General features: G+C 30.7%; 1 protein-coding gene across 2 annotated transcripts; it reads right to left on the bottom strand.

The window, feature by feature from the left end:
• Positions 1-629: 629 nt before the first annotated feature.
• LOC128187891 (ankyrin repeat domain-containing protein SOWAHC-like) lies at positions 630-12,397 on the bottom strand. 2 transcript variants are annotated; one of them, XM_052858547.1, is made up of 10 exons: positions 11,844-12,397; positions 11,643-11,732; positions 9,219-11,150; positions 9,040-9,112; positions 7,823-7,903; positions 7,433-7,471; positions 3,355-3,390; positions 2,160-2,401; positions 1,665-1,780; positions 630-1,017 (listed from the first exon to the last, which is right to left on the bottom strand). In XM_052858547.1, the coding sequence occupies exons 4-10, from the start codon at positions 9,083-9,085 to the stop codon at positions 963-965; spliced, it is 615 nt and encodes a 204-aa protein (XP_052714507.1). In that variant the 5' UTR covers positions 9,086-9,112; positions 9,219-11,150; positions 11,643-11,732; positions 11,844-12,397; the 3' UTR covers positions 630-962. The 2 variants fall into 2 exon arrangements, with proteins under 2 accessions (XP_052714507.1, XP_052714508.1); XM_052858548.1 differs by lacking the exon at positions 7,433-7,471.

Genomic DNA, 12,397 nt, shown 5'->3' with positions numbered 1-12,397 from the left:
TTCCAATTTGTACACTTTAATGTAGCAAATGCTATGTATTACTACGCGGCGCAGCTAATGCCATTTCGTGTCACTCATGTTTTATGAAGTTATTGGATTTTAGGATTCAAAATTGATTCGTAATGTTATTACAGACAAAGACAGTTGAAAATGTAAATATTATCATTTTATATACTGTGTTGGATGTACAGTCATGAAGTGCTGTCGGGGTTTTAAAAAAGATGCAGACGTTGTGCACTCTGTATGAACGACACTAGTGTTCGATGTGCATGCGAAGTAAGGCAGCACTATCTGTGCAAAATAAAACGGATACCCTTGGAAACTCTTTCAATGAATAAATTTATTTTGTGCTTTATTGCTTGTAGTTTCCTTTATTTTTTTATCACAAACATTTTAATGTTTTAATGTGTAGTTCATGCATTTTGAAGCCTGTGAAACCTGAATGCCTCGATCGAAAAGCAACCAACTGTAACTCTCTCAACCGGTATATATACACTGTACCTCAGTGACAGTAGAGGAGCGATCGAAATGCTCTTATGAATTCAGGTCAGCCATAAAATTAAACTGTTTAATATCCTAAGATTATTTTGTCACATTTATTCTGTACTGTGATTCAGGTGAGCTAACAGAAAAATCAAGAGGGCCCTTTTTTTTATATTCATTTTATTTTCAACAATATGGGTAACAAATAAAAAATACATATACATTGTGTAAGTGCATATCAATTATATTACATATATTTCGGTAAAAAAATGTAAGTACATGTTGTAAATGCCAACTGTTTTGTAAATAACAAATTACAATGGAGATTCTAAATGCTAATAAATACATGTTTTATTCCTTATGTCCTCATAGTATTGCACCTTCAATATCGGATTTGATGACACCAGGCAGTGGTGATGATCTCATGATAATGATCCATGGCTGAACAGTGAAATGCAAAGTTCTGATGTTATGGACAATCAAATGAAAGTTTTTGACCCTCTCCCTTTGACTAAGGAAGGTTCCGATATTGTTCTACAAAAATACGATGGCATACTACTATACTAAGGACTTCAAAAATGAAATATTTAGAATAGAAACTAAATATCGAAAAGCAGTAGACCATCAATTTTTCATAAGAGTGATGATTTGTAACAAAAGAATAACATTAATAATACAGTTTAATTAAAATCCGAGTAAAGAGTGAACATTGAAACTGAACAGTATTCCTGAGATGAGTTTTCATTAAAACAAAATATTTTTAACTTATGTTAATATGATGTTAACCCTTTAAGCCATTTCAAGAATTACCGATCTAATTCACATCATCTTTTAAGTGATAGCGATTTTTAAGGTATAAACTATTTATATAGTAAAGAAAAATTTCAAAAGCTTTATTCAACTTCAAATGAATATTTTCCTATATCTATATACAGGTACATGTAAAGAGCTCTTTTTCTCAAGAAGATTAATAAAGTATAAAAATGGCCACAGTCATACAGCCCTCAACAGTATCATAGGGCATTCTGTTATTAGCATTTGCAAATAGGTAAAGTATTAAAAGAGATATAAAGGAACCCGTAATCACATGTATAAACCATCGATATTCTATACGAGAATTAAAATAATTATTGCTTAAAAATCTTCAAATAGCAAAGACATACAACAATAGTATTCAGTACCTAGGTATTTCTTCAGGGGTTGGATTTCCTTCACTTGTTGATTGTGCTTCTCTCCTTTTTCGGGCGGGGCCGGAGGGAGGTGGCATCAATTCTCTATCTACTGACCGACTGGCAAACTACACACATGAAATCAGAACCACTCTTAGCATTCAAAAGAATAAAATTAACATCTAAACTTGTACTTTAATAAAAAATTTGATGAGTTTTTAAATATAAATTTTATGAACCAACTAGGGAAAAAAAAGTCAGATTACAACAAGATAATTTTAGGGGGAAGCAAGTCTATGTACTTTGTAACACATATTTTTTTTTGATTATCTCTCTCTCTCTCAAAAATTCTTTGATGTTAGTTGATAATTTTCAAGATATCACAGTTTATAATGATGCAAGATATCTGCAGTTCTTACTGCGCTTGCCCCAAATGGTAGCACCGTAAAACATATTAAAATTTTGTCACAATAAAGTTTCTATGTACATATGGTTATGCCTCTTTACCGTCTCTCTCCGCTGAGGACTTGGCGAGGAGTGCCCACTGGTGGGTGGAGTAGCGCTGGGACTTCTGGAGCGTGACATCCGGTTCCGACCGAGTTCATCCGCTGATCCGGTCCATGTGGTCCTAAACATGGCCTTCACACCGGAAGAGGAACCATGAATCAGATTGCTTATTGCCTTGACCTGCTTGCTTCGTCTAAACGACGCACTTCTTGTAAAAGAATCATCCAGAGATCTTCCAGAACCTGTGCCATACAAACAAAATAACCAGATTGAATCGGCAAATGACAACTGTTTGAATAGTCAAATCCACATACTTTGCAAAAGTCGTTCCCCTTTGTGTGTCAAACCATATATCAAAAGGGAAAAACCCAATTTCCCCTTCCTTATGTAACCAAATATTTAGGCGTCATGTGATAAAATTTCTTTGAATATAATTTTTTCATTCATGTCAGGGTTGCCCCATCCTGGGGCAATCAAATCACATGATGGAAACAGATTTTTAATGTCAAATGACAAAGTTATAAACCTCTTAACTATAACGACTACTTGGAGAAATATAAGGGTTCTTCCCCAAAAGAATGGCGACCAAGGGACATAACTTCTGTGAAGTGTGGCTTGGTCTATGTTCAACTAATGAATTGGTGAGTAATTTCCGATGTTCTCTCTAGTATACTAGTATACTGTGGGTTTATTTGAATTTGTGGAGACCAATTACATGTACCATGAGTGATATGTTTGAAGGTTTGTGATGATGTAAAATTTAATGCCATTTTGTGGATCTGCTTCTTTTTATTATGTTCCTCAAAAAAAATTATATTGGTAACAGTGGAAAATTATATATTTGTAGCCAGGATTCTCTTTAAAAAAGAAAACCCAGAGTGCATTCGTCTGCCAAGTGTAAGAGCATATAAACTATCTTGAATCAAGTTTAATTTTCCTAAATAGGGAAGTCAACAACGTTAATCAAACTTCGTCCCTTTTAATAGCTAAATAATTGATAAAGAATAATAATCTCTGTCGTCTAGTCATATGCTAAATAGGCACCTGATTTCATTTTTCTCATTAGAAATATTGTATATCCGTACCTACAGATATAGATGCATCATTAGTAAGGGGGCAATTTTTAGTATAATGAAAAAAAAATACATAATAGCAGGTGCCTGAATTATACTAAATTATATATGTATAGACTTACCCATTGATGATCCCAACTTTCTTGATAACAATAACTCTGAAAGAAAAGGTTAAGTTATATGAGAGTTAAACATACATATACATGTAATAATGAAAATCAAAAAGTAAAATGATATAATCTTTCAAATTTTTCTGTTCAAAGAAAAAAGAGATATAATATATAAACAGGATTTTATTTGAGTAAAAGAAATTCTTACCTCATTTCAAGAATAATGAAGCATTTATAAAACAAAATAAAATTAATCAATTTTTGAAAAAAAGAGAGTTTATTTTCCCTTTATGATATGATGAAAACACAAACACTTGCAAAATACCAAAGACCATATGAAATACATGTATAGTATCAAAAGGGCAGGCATGCTGTTTGCAAGTGATAGCCTTTGAGGGTATAGTCCAAGATGAAAGTGCAATGAGGAAATTACTATGATACAAGAGAAATATCATCAGGAGATATTGTAAATACTGTGAAATAATTAAATTTCGTGGGATTCAATTTTCATGGATTGTGGGATTTCTGCTTATTCATAAGGATGTTATTTCGTGGGTGCATGCATGGGTTTTCAGTTTCAGTAGGAAAATTAATTCTTGTATAATTAGTTTTTGTTGAGGATGTAAATTCGTGGGTGAAGGCTATCCATGAATACCACGAAAATTGACCCATCGCGAATTCTAATGATTTCACAGTACAATATGATTGTACATGCACTGCAAACTTGCATGTGAAACCCCACCCAACCTTAACTGTAACTACTAAAGCTTATGATTATTAAAAATGATGTCTTTAAAATTGTTGTCAGTAAACCTAAAAACTCAACTTAAAAGGTTGTTTGTTAAAAAAAATATTCCAGAAAACAATAGCTCTTGTCATTATAGTATAAGTAAAGATGATTAATATTTAAAAACTTAGACAAAAAGATAATTTTTTACGAATTTTACAACAGTTACTACATTTACCATAGAATTAGATTCAGGCTATTCTATTGGTGATGGGAAAAAAATGTGAAAGACAAAGCCAACACATCAAACATACTCACAATAAAGGATAAAGTACAAAATAACCAACAACTATCGTTATAATAGTGTTTTATAACAACGGTACTCTAACATTTCAATGCAATAAAAGCAGACTTTTTGCTAACTACTTCGCAAAACAAGAAAAACTTACTTTAAGCCAAAAAATGTATCATATGTTCTACCCAAACTAAACCAAAATTTTACCATTATGAATTTCATGGTTCTCATTTGATATGAAATTACAACGCATGGATTTTCTTTCCCAGAGCGCAAGTCAATAGACGTGTTTGTTTACTTGCTGAGCTGAAAATAAGCCTGCTGATGGAATGCGCGGGATGGGGAGAAATGTAAATAGACATGTAAACATTTTGATACAAAATAACATTGTTCAAATATTGTCTCCAGACAATCTGTAGGAATACAATACAAATATACATTGTTGAAGAATTACATGAATTGTATTACTCCAGTAAATGAAAATGTCTGTAATAAAACAGTTTCTATCATGTATCATTGGTAAATATAAATGTCATACTTACTTTAAAGTTTGAAAAATAAAATGTAAACAAATTTAATTATCACGCTGAATTTGATATCTTATGATATTTAAAGAAAATTTCACCGGGGTATATGTTTGTCAAGCATATGACCCATTTAAATTAAACTGTCCTTTGTTCCATGCATTTTCCATTTAAAAAGGAAAAATAAATATGTTCATGCCCAAGACAATGAAGCATATGAAGTGTTAAAGTGTAAAAGTCCAGTTTGTAAATAACCTTGATTAAAAAAACAACTGTATAAAGCAAAATAAACATATTTATTGAAATTCTCATGAAATAATCACATTGTTTTAAAAAAACAGAACTAAAAAAAGCACCAGTCTATAAATTCTTTACAACAAACTGAATTCTTTTTTCAAAGTTACCCATCGATGGGATATTGAATTTAAGGCCGTAATCACCCTGTTTATTTATATATCAATTAGTATCGTAGAGCTCAGGCGGTTAGTGTGAGAGAATATAGAAAGACCTCTGATGGATCCTTGTGCCTCATTGTGCCTCTCCTAAACACAGAGCCTGATAAAACACAACGCCATATTATATATTACTTCATGATTAAAACACCTTAGCAGAACAAAACCAATAACAACAAGATATCTGTGAGCCAATGCTCACTAGTAATACCCTGCTCTGATTTGGATTTACAAAATAAGCAAAGTAGACATTTAACAGAAAACTAACTTCCAGTTGGTGTAAAAATAGATCCCATCAAAAACAGAGAGTGTGTTAAAATTTCAAACATCTGCAATGAATGGTTGCTGAGAAATCTTCGACAAAAATTTGTTTGAAAATTTAAGCAAAAATGTGAACTTTAAATGCATCTTTTTTCTTTCTTATTTGTCTGTTTTGAATTTGTTGCTTGCATTAAATCCATGAAAAATGACTGGGTATTATCTTTGGAATGTGGAATGCTGGGTAATCTCTATACATGTAACCGGTACAATAACAAATAACAGAAAAACACAATTACGAATCCATATTACACAAGTGATGAGAATATTGAATAACAATATTGCTTCCTCATGATTATAACATCATGACAATTACATTGTAATTAGCAAAAGAATAACATCTTCGATAAAATTGACAAAAACATGACATGTCTACATTTGAAAATAGTTCTCAGATATCTTTTCGACAAATCACTGTCGTAGTTTTCACGCCTTTCCTATAGTTTATAATTGGATGTCAGACTAATCCAAGTTTGATTACATTATAACGTCATGACAATTACATTGTAATTAGCATAAGAATAACATCTTCGATAAAATTGACAAAAACATGACATGTCTACATTTGAAAATAGTTCTCAGATATCTTTTCGACAAATCACTGTCGTAGTTTTCACGCCTTTCCTATAGTTTATAATTGGATGTCAGACTAATCCAAGTTTGATTACATTGTTTCCAAATCAAAATAAACATACAACAATTCAGTTTCATGTACCTTCTTCACCAGGGAAAAATGTACATGTATTTCTTCTCAATCAGAACAAAGGAATAGCTTGTGCTGCAAATCTACATGATTATGATATTTCAGGTATACAAATATCACCATGAAAATTTGTCATTTATATAACATTATAATAAATGGCAGTAACGTAAATATGCCCTCAAATCACTTCCTCATGGAACTGTTTTTTTTCTTCTTTGAATTAATTTACTATAACCATAGCAGCTAGTTCAATATTTAAAATCAAATGGATAAAATTATGAATCATAATCAAAAAATAAATAATATAATTCTTAAATAAGTTATAAATATCACAGTAATACTGTTAAATATAATCTTAAATAAAATTCAAAATATAATCCATAAGAATAATGTAAATAAATCATGTAAATATTACAATGTATATGAAATTAATGTATAATAAATTATATACTATGCAAAACATAACTGAATTTCATCACTTTAACCTTTGATGCCCAATAAGAACTTTTGCATAAAAAATGTACATGTAAAGTTGGGAATTTATATAGGATGGAATGGGTAATAAATAAATAAAACAATTTAAGGGAATGAAATGCCATAAGAGTAATCATCATAGCTTGCTCTTTGTTAAAACAGTAATACAGAACAATTTAATAACTGATGATCCATGTATATAAAAAACAACATGGTACAAAGCCTTTTCTTCTTAACATAATACATGTCCCAGTAATAAAATATAACAGTCACATGACTGTTACCTTGACAACAGTAAGCAGTATATTTTTCAACCAATAGAATACATTTGGAAAGGTAATTGATCATGTCAATAATAATCCGACTATATTATATCAATCATATGGTCCCCAGAGTGGTTTGGAAAAAAAAAAAATGGAAAAAGTAGCCATGCTTCAACAAATTGTTATGAATCGCAGAGATTGCTAGACTACTGATTAGTAAACTTTGCAAAACCAATCGCCACATCCGATTATGCGATCTAAGCTAAGATTGAGTGACAAAGAACATCCATACAATACAGGAGCTTAATTGGATCAGTTTTGCAATCCGACCTACCTCCCATTGCAATAACATTTATGTCATTTCCGAACAAACCTGCATAAATCAACATCAGTCTATATGAAACCCCCAAAATGTACACCATTAACCTTCAAATATACATGAACTTTTAACAACTACTTCTTTTAACAGCTACAATAAGCAAAATACAATGTAATAGAATTTGACTTAAAAAAAAAACCCATTAAGTGTAACTAGCACCTTCCCCTGTCTCATTCATTGACAAATGAACAATCTGAAGCGAATTTCTCAAGGATGTTTTGTCTTTTCCGATAATGTTTATATTAAGTGAGTTTCGCAAAGCCGCTTTCTGAACTTCTGGACAGGCTGCAAAAGAACCGCTATCAATAGTATCAGAGTAGGAGGAGAGAGAGGCAAAATGCTTACGCTGTGCTTTTGTTGAGGCAGTGTTTCTTAAGTATTGTTTAGCTTTCTTTCCACTGTAATCTCGTAGGTTAGCATCTGCTTCTGCAAAAAAAATCCCTTATTTTAAACTTTGAATGAAAAGGTTTGATGAGGTTAATTACCATTCATGTATCTTATCTTTTGGAGTTGAATTCTGTGCTATGTTCATTTAATTGCAAAACGGATGTGTATCAATGTGTGACAATTAGCTACTGTAAATACTCTATTTAACCGAGTACTTAATTTCGCGATTTCGATGTTTTGTATCAAATCGCGAGAATAAAAACTTCCGAGCACCAATTTTTTGTTTATATTTCATACAGTTCAAGGCTGTCAGAAAAATAAAAGCGAGATTTTAAAATCCACGAGGTTTGTTTCTCACGATTTTAGGTGAATAGTCCTCACGTTAAATAATTAAGGAGTCTATACTATAGACTAGTATATACTCTACTATATTAATATAGTTTAACAAAATGCACTTATTCATGGATCATTGGTATTTTAAACACACAATTTTTTTTTGGTCAAGAATTTCTATACTAGACTATCATACTGGTAATTTGAAATAAATTCTGTCGTTCTTACTTAAAAGTACAGATATATTTCATAGAGTACAAAGTAAAAACAAAGACTGATGAAATGAACAGATAATGTCAAGATCTAGTAAATGATTTCAGAGTGTTTTTTTTGGTGCTAGGTCCATTATGACTTCATTAATCTTGTACAGCAAAACTCCAATATTACAAACACGGACATAGCGAATTTACGGCTATAACAAATTCTCATCAATGTCTCGACAAATTTAAAATAATGATTTTAAATAAAACCATATAAAATTTGTTGTATATATTGAATATGACTATCACAATTTCACTACTATCTCTAAGTGTAAATTTAAGACCCACGCTGCCATTTTTAAAGGAAGTGTTAGGTATTCTGGATATATATGTTCATCAAAATTGAAAAAAAAGTCTTAGATTTGCAGTTGGTTTCCTTCATAGTTCATTGAAAATGACTGTTTAAAACACATCTTCTCACTGTGTTTATCTTTAAAAGAAATTAAGCCATTGTGCTTTTAATAAAGCCATTTACGCTATGGTCAAGAAGCATCCTTGAAAGAATTCATATCTCAAATCTCAGAAATCTGTAGCTAGCTCCTTTAATTTACTGACATGATAATGCCCTTTAAATATACTTACTGTACGTTGAAACTAAAAGTTCAATGATTTCTTCATGCCCATGCATAGCAGCAAGATGTAATGCAGTGTAGCCCTGGATAAATATTGAAAAGAATGTATACATGTATAGTATATTTCATATTATAAGAAAATTATAGGCTCCTTGAGGTCAACAAAGATAAATTAAAATCTTCACTTACCCCCTAAGTACAGTAAAAGGATCATCAATATGAAAAATAAAAAAATTAATAATTAATTCTTTTTCAAGAACTTTTAATATTTGATCTTGCTTCTATCGTTACATATTATATCAATTTTTATTCTATCTTTATATTGAAACTTTCAACAAATACACAGTTTAAAACAAACACATAGTTTAAAACATTGCAAGTATATGAAACATTAATCAAATTATTAACTTTAAAAAAGAATGATATAGAAAAACATGAGTGATTGATTTCTATCATTTCACACCTTGCCCAGATTTTTTTCACAAAATGATCGAGACGCCATTACATGCAGTTAAAAGGTATATGCTTTTTGGCGGTGCCAGTGGTTATAGGGATAGTCTATACAAAATAATGTTCATATGCAGTGTCAACAGACATTGATTAAGATTAAGATAAACCCCCAACCACCCACGCCCTGTATACTTCATTACCTGAGGGTACATATATAGATAAATAGGTTGTAATGTCTGAACAATGTTCTAATTAAAAAACACTCCTCCTCCAAAGTTTTGTCTTTGTTTTCAATTAGCAAATGCCTGCATTATTCAAAATTAAAACTTACGTGTAATCACAACTCAACAGAATTTATTGAACTTTTCTTCTCTAGGATGGGTTATTTGTGAAGGAGTACTGTTATAAACTAATTAAAACACCTGATATACATGATTATTTAATGAAGCTTTAAAATAAATAAGTTCAACAAATATCCCATAAAGTCAATAGTTTATAAAAGTGTAATAAATATTTATCATTTTAATGTAACTTGATCGAAAGGGCTGGATCACGTCGAGCTGCCAGGCACTGATTATCAGATCAAACGAGACACAAAGCGTTGAGTTTAATCGGATGATTCATGCCTGGCAGTGAGACGTGATTCAGATTGTTCAATTAAAAGTTTTAGTTACAATACCATCTTCCTAAAATCAGTTGTATGATGTTCACTTATTCAGCAAAGCTATTTTTTAATGAGCTCTTTTAAAAACCCGCTAAAATACAGATATCATTTAATGAGACTCCTACGTTATCAGTTTCAGAGAATGGTGATACAGGGTTGGAAACCCACAGTGTGGTAATCTGGAAAATCGGATCACACTCTGTAAAACTGACAGTATCAAGAAAAGTAAATAATGAGTATATGATTTATATACTAATATATTCACTTGCGAAATTCATGAAAACCTCTGATGGGGCAATTTTTATTGCTAAGCACTTTGCTGACTTGTGTTCATAATGACTACTCAAAAGTCAGGTGCTCTTTTTTCTTCTTCAAATAATCAATGTATGTGCATTGATTAAAAGTGAAATCCAAATGTTCAAATGCTAATACAATTCTTTTTATTGTACTTGATAATTATTGATTACTGTACAAACATTCAAAGCAAATAAATGTAGGCTGTATATCAGGTTGAAGAAATGATCGGGCAAAATAAACAATATCGAAGCACTGTAAGACTCCAAAGTAAAGGTATACAAGTATGAAGTCATGAAGTAATTAAAATACAGTGGCGCAATATACAAGAGACATAATGGGATCATCCCTATAATTAATTAACTTGTGTATGAGAGTGTCAAGTTGAATAAATGATCGGGCAAAATAAACAGTATCAAAGCACTGTTAGACTTCAAAGTAATGGTATATATATATTATGAAAGTATGAAGTCATGAAGTAAAATAAACTGGCGCAATGTACATGGGACAGAATGGGATCATCGATATAATTAACTTGTGCAAGTGAGTATTGCATTTTGTCTTGTGTATATTGCGCCACTTTTTTATTCACAAATAATATGTGATGTGTATAATAGTTCGTTTACAATTATTTCTGAAATAGTTTATTTATCTTAATTTAATTTGTGAAAAGAATTTTTTATTAAATAAAAAATAAAATGAATACTTACATTCTAATCCAGAAAAGGCAAGATAAAAAAAAAACAATAAAATATTTATTATTGGCGTTAATATTGACAATAAATCTATGAACAATAAAATATATAATATGCATACCGAGGCTATGAAATGCTTTTGTGTATACAATACCCAGCTATTTTATTTCAGTTTTTCATATAAACTGTACAGATTCTATTGCTATTATATACATACTATGGATTTCTTATTTTATGCGAGTATGTAATTCCGCAATTCCATTGTTTTTTTTACATCAAAATGCAAGGATATAAAATCTTGAGTGTCAAATTTTATCATTTAGGTAAGTTTCATATGGTTTAAATCTGTCTGATAAATAAAAGCAAGATTTTGAAATCCACGGGATGTGCTTCTCACGATTTTACGCAGATATTAATACGTTGCTTTTAATTAGGAATCTACAGTATTTAACTTTACTACTTCAAATTCCAACAGAGTACCAGGGTATAAATGTCGAACTCTAGACTTACAGTTCTTTTGTTGATGTCTACATTTCGCTGACTAGCCAATAATTTTATAACTTCTGGTTTACCATGCTTTGCTGCCCAATGTAATGCCGTCTGTTGAACATTAAAAAAAAAATCTGAATTAATAAATGTACAAACACAGTAAAAAAAAATTTTCATCATCTTTCAAGGAGAAATTTAATATCTTAAATAATTTTTACTTACATACTGTATCCAAAATGTATGTACCCCAGGGATGTCAGTTATAGATGAACAATGAAAAACAATTTAAAATCAAGAACTGTATATCACATTTACAGTTAATTCTCATTATCTCAAACTCAACAGGACAAAGAAAAAATCTTTGAAATATTTAAGGTACATGATTCACTACACCTTGAAATAGTTTCTCAAATCTGCAGATAATTCCTTGTTAATTGATGCATCAAAAGTCAAATAGGTGAATATAAGCAAAAAAAATGTGAAGTTTAAAGTTTTGGATAAAAAATTAAGATTTTCAAAGTTTAAATTATGTAAATATGGAGAAAAAATATGTAAATAAGAACAAAAAGCTCTGGTTGTTTCCAACAGATGAGCTGCGGTTCTTTAACTGATACATTAACAACTTAGCTATGATTATATTTTCAGTCAAATCCATTGATATATACAAACATTATTTAACAAATAAATTGCCATCTTGTGACGTTGTGTTATAAAAAGCACAAATTGTGGTCTAGTGAGCTACCTTAAGTATTCAAGATAAAACTTTAAGGTTAAAC

This window comes from Crassostrea angulata, chromosome 6 (genome assembly GCF_025612915.1).
Source record: "Crassostrea angulata isolate pt1a10 chromosome 6, ASM2561291v2, whole genome shotgun sequence".
NCBI lineage: Eukaryota > Metazoa > Mollusca > Bivalvia > Ostreida > Ostreidae > Magallana > Magallana angulata.
Note: the sequence above shows the minus strand (reverse complement) of the source record. Positions and strands in the feature narration are given on the sequence as shown.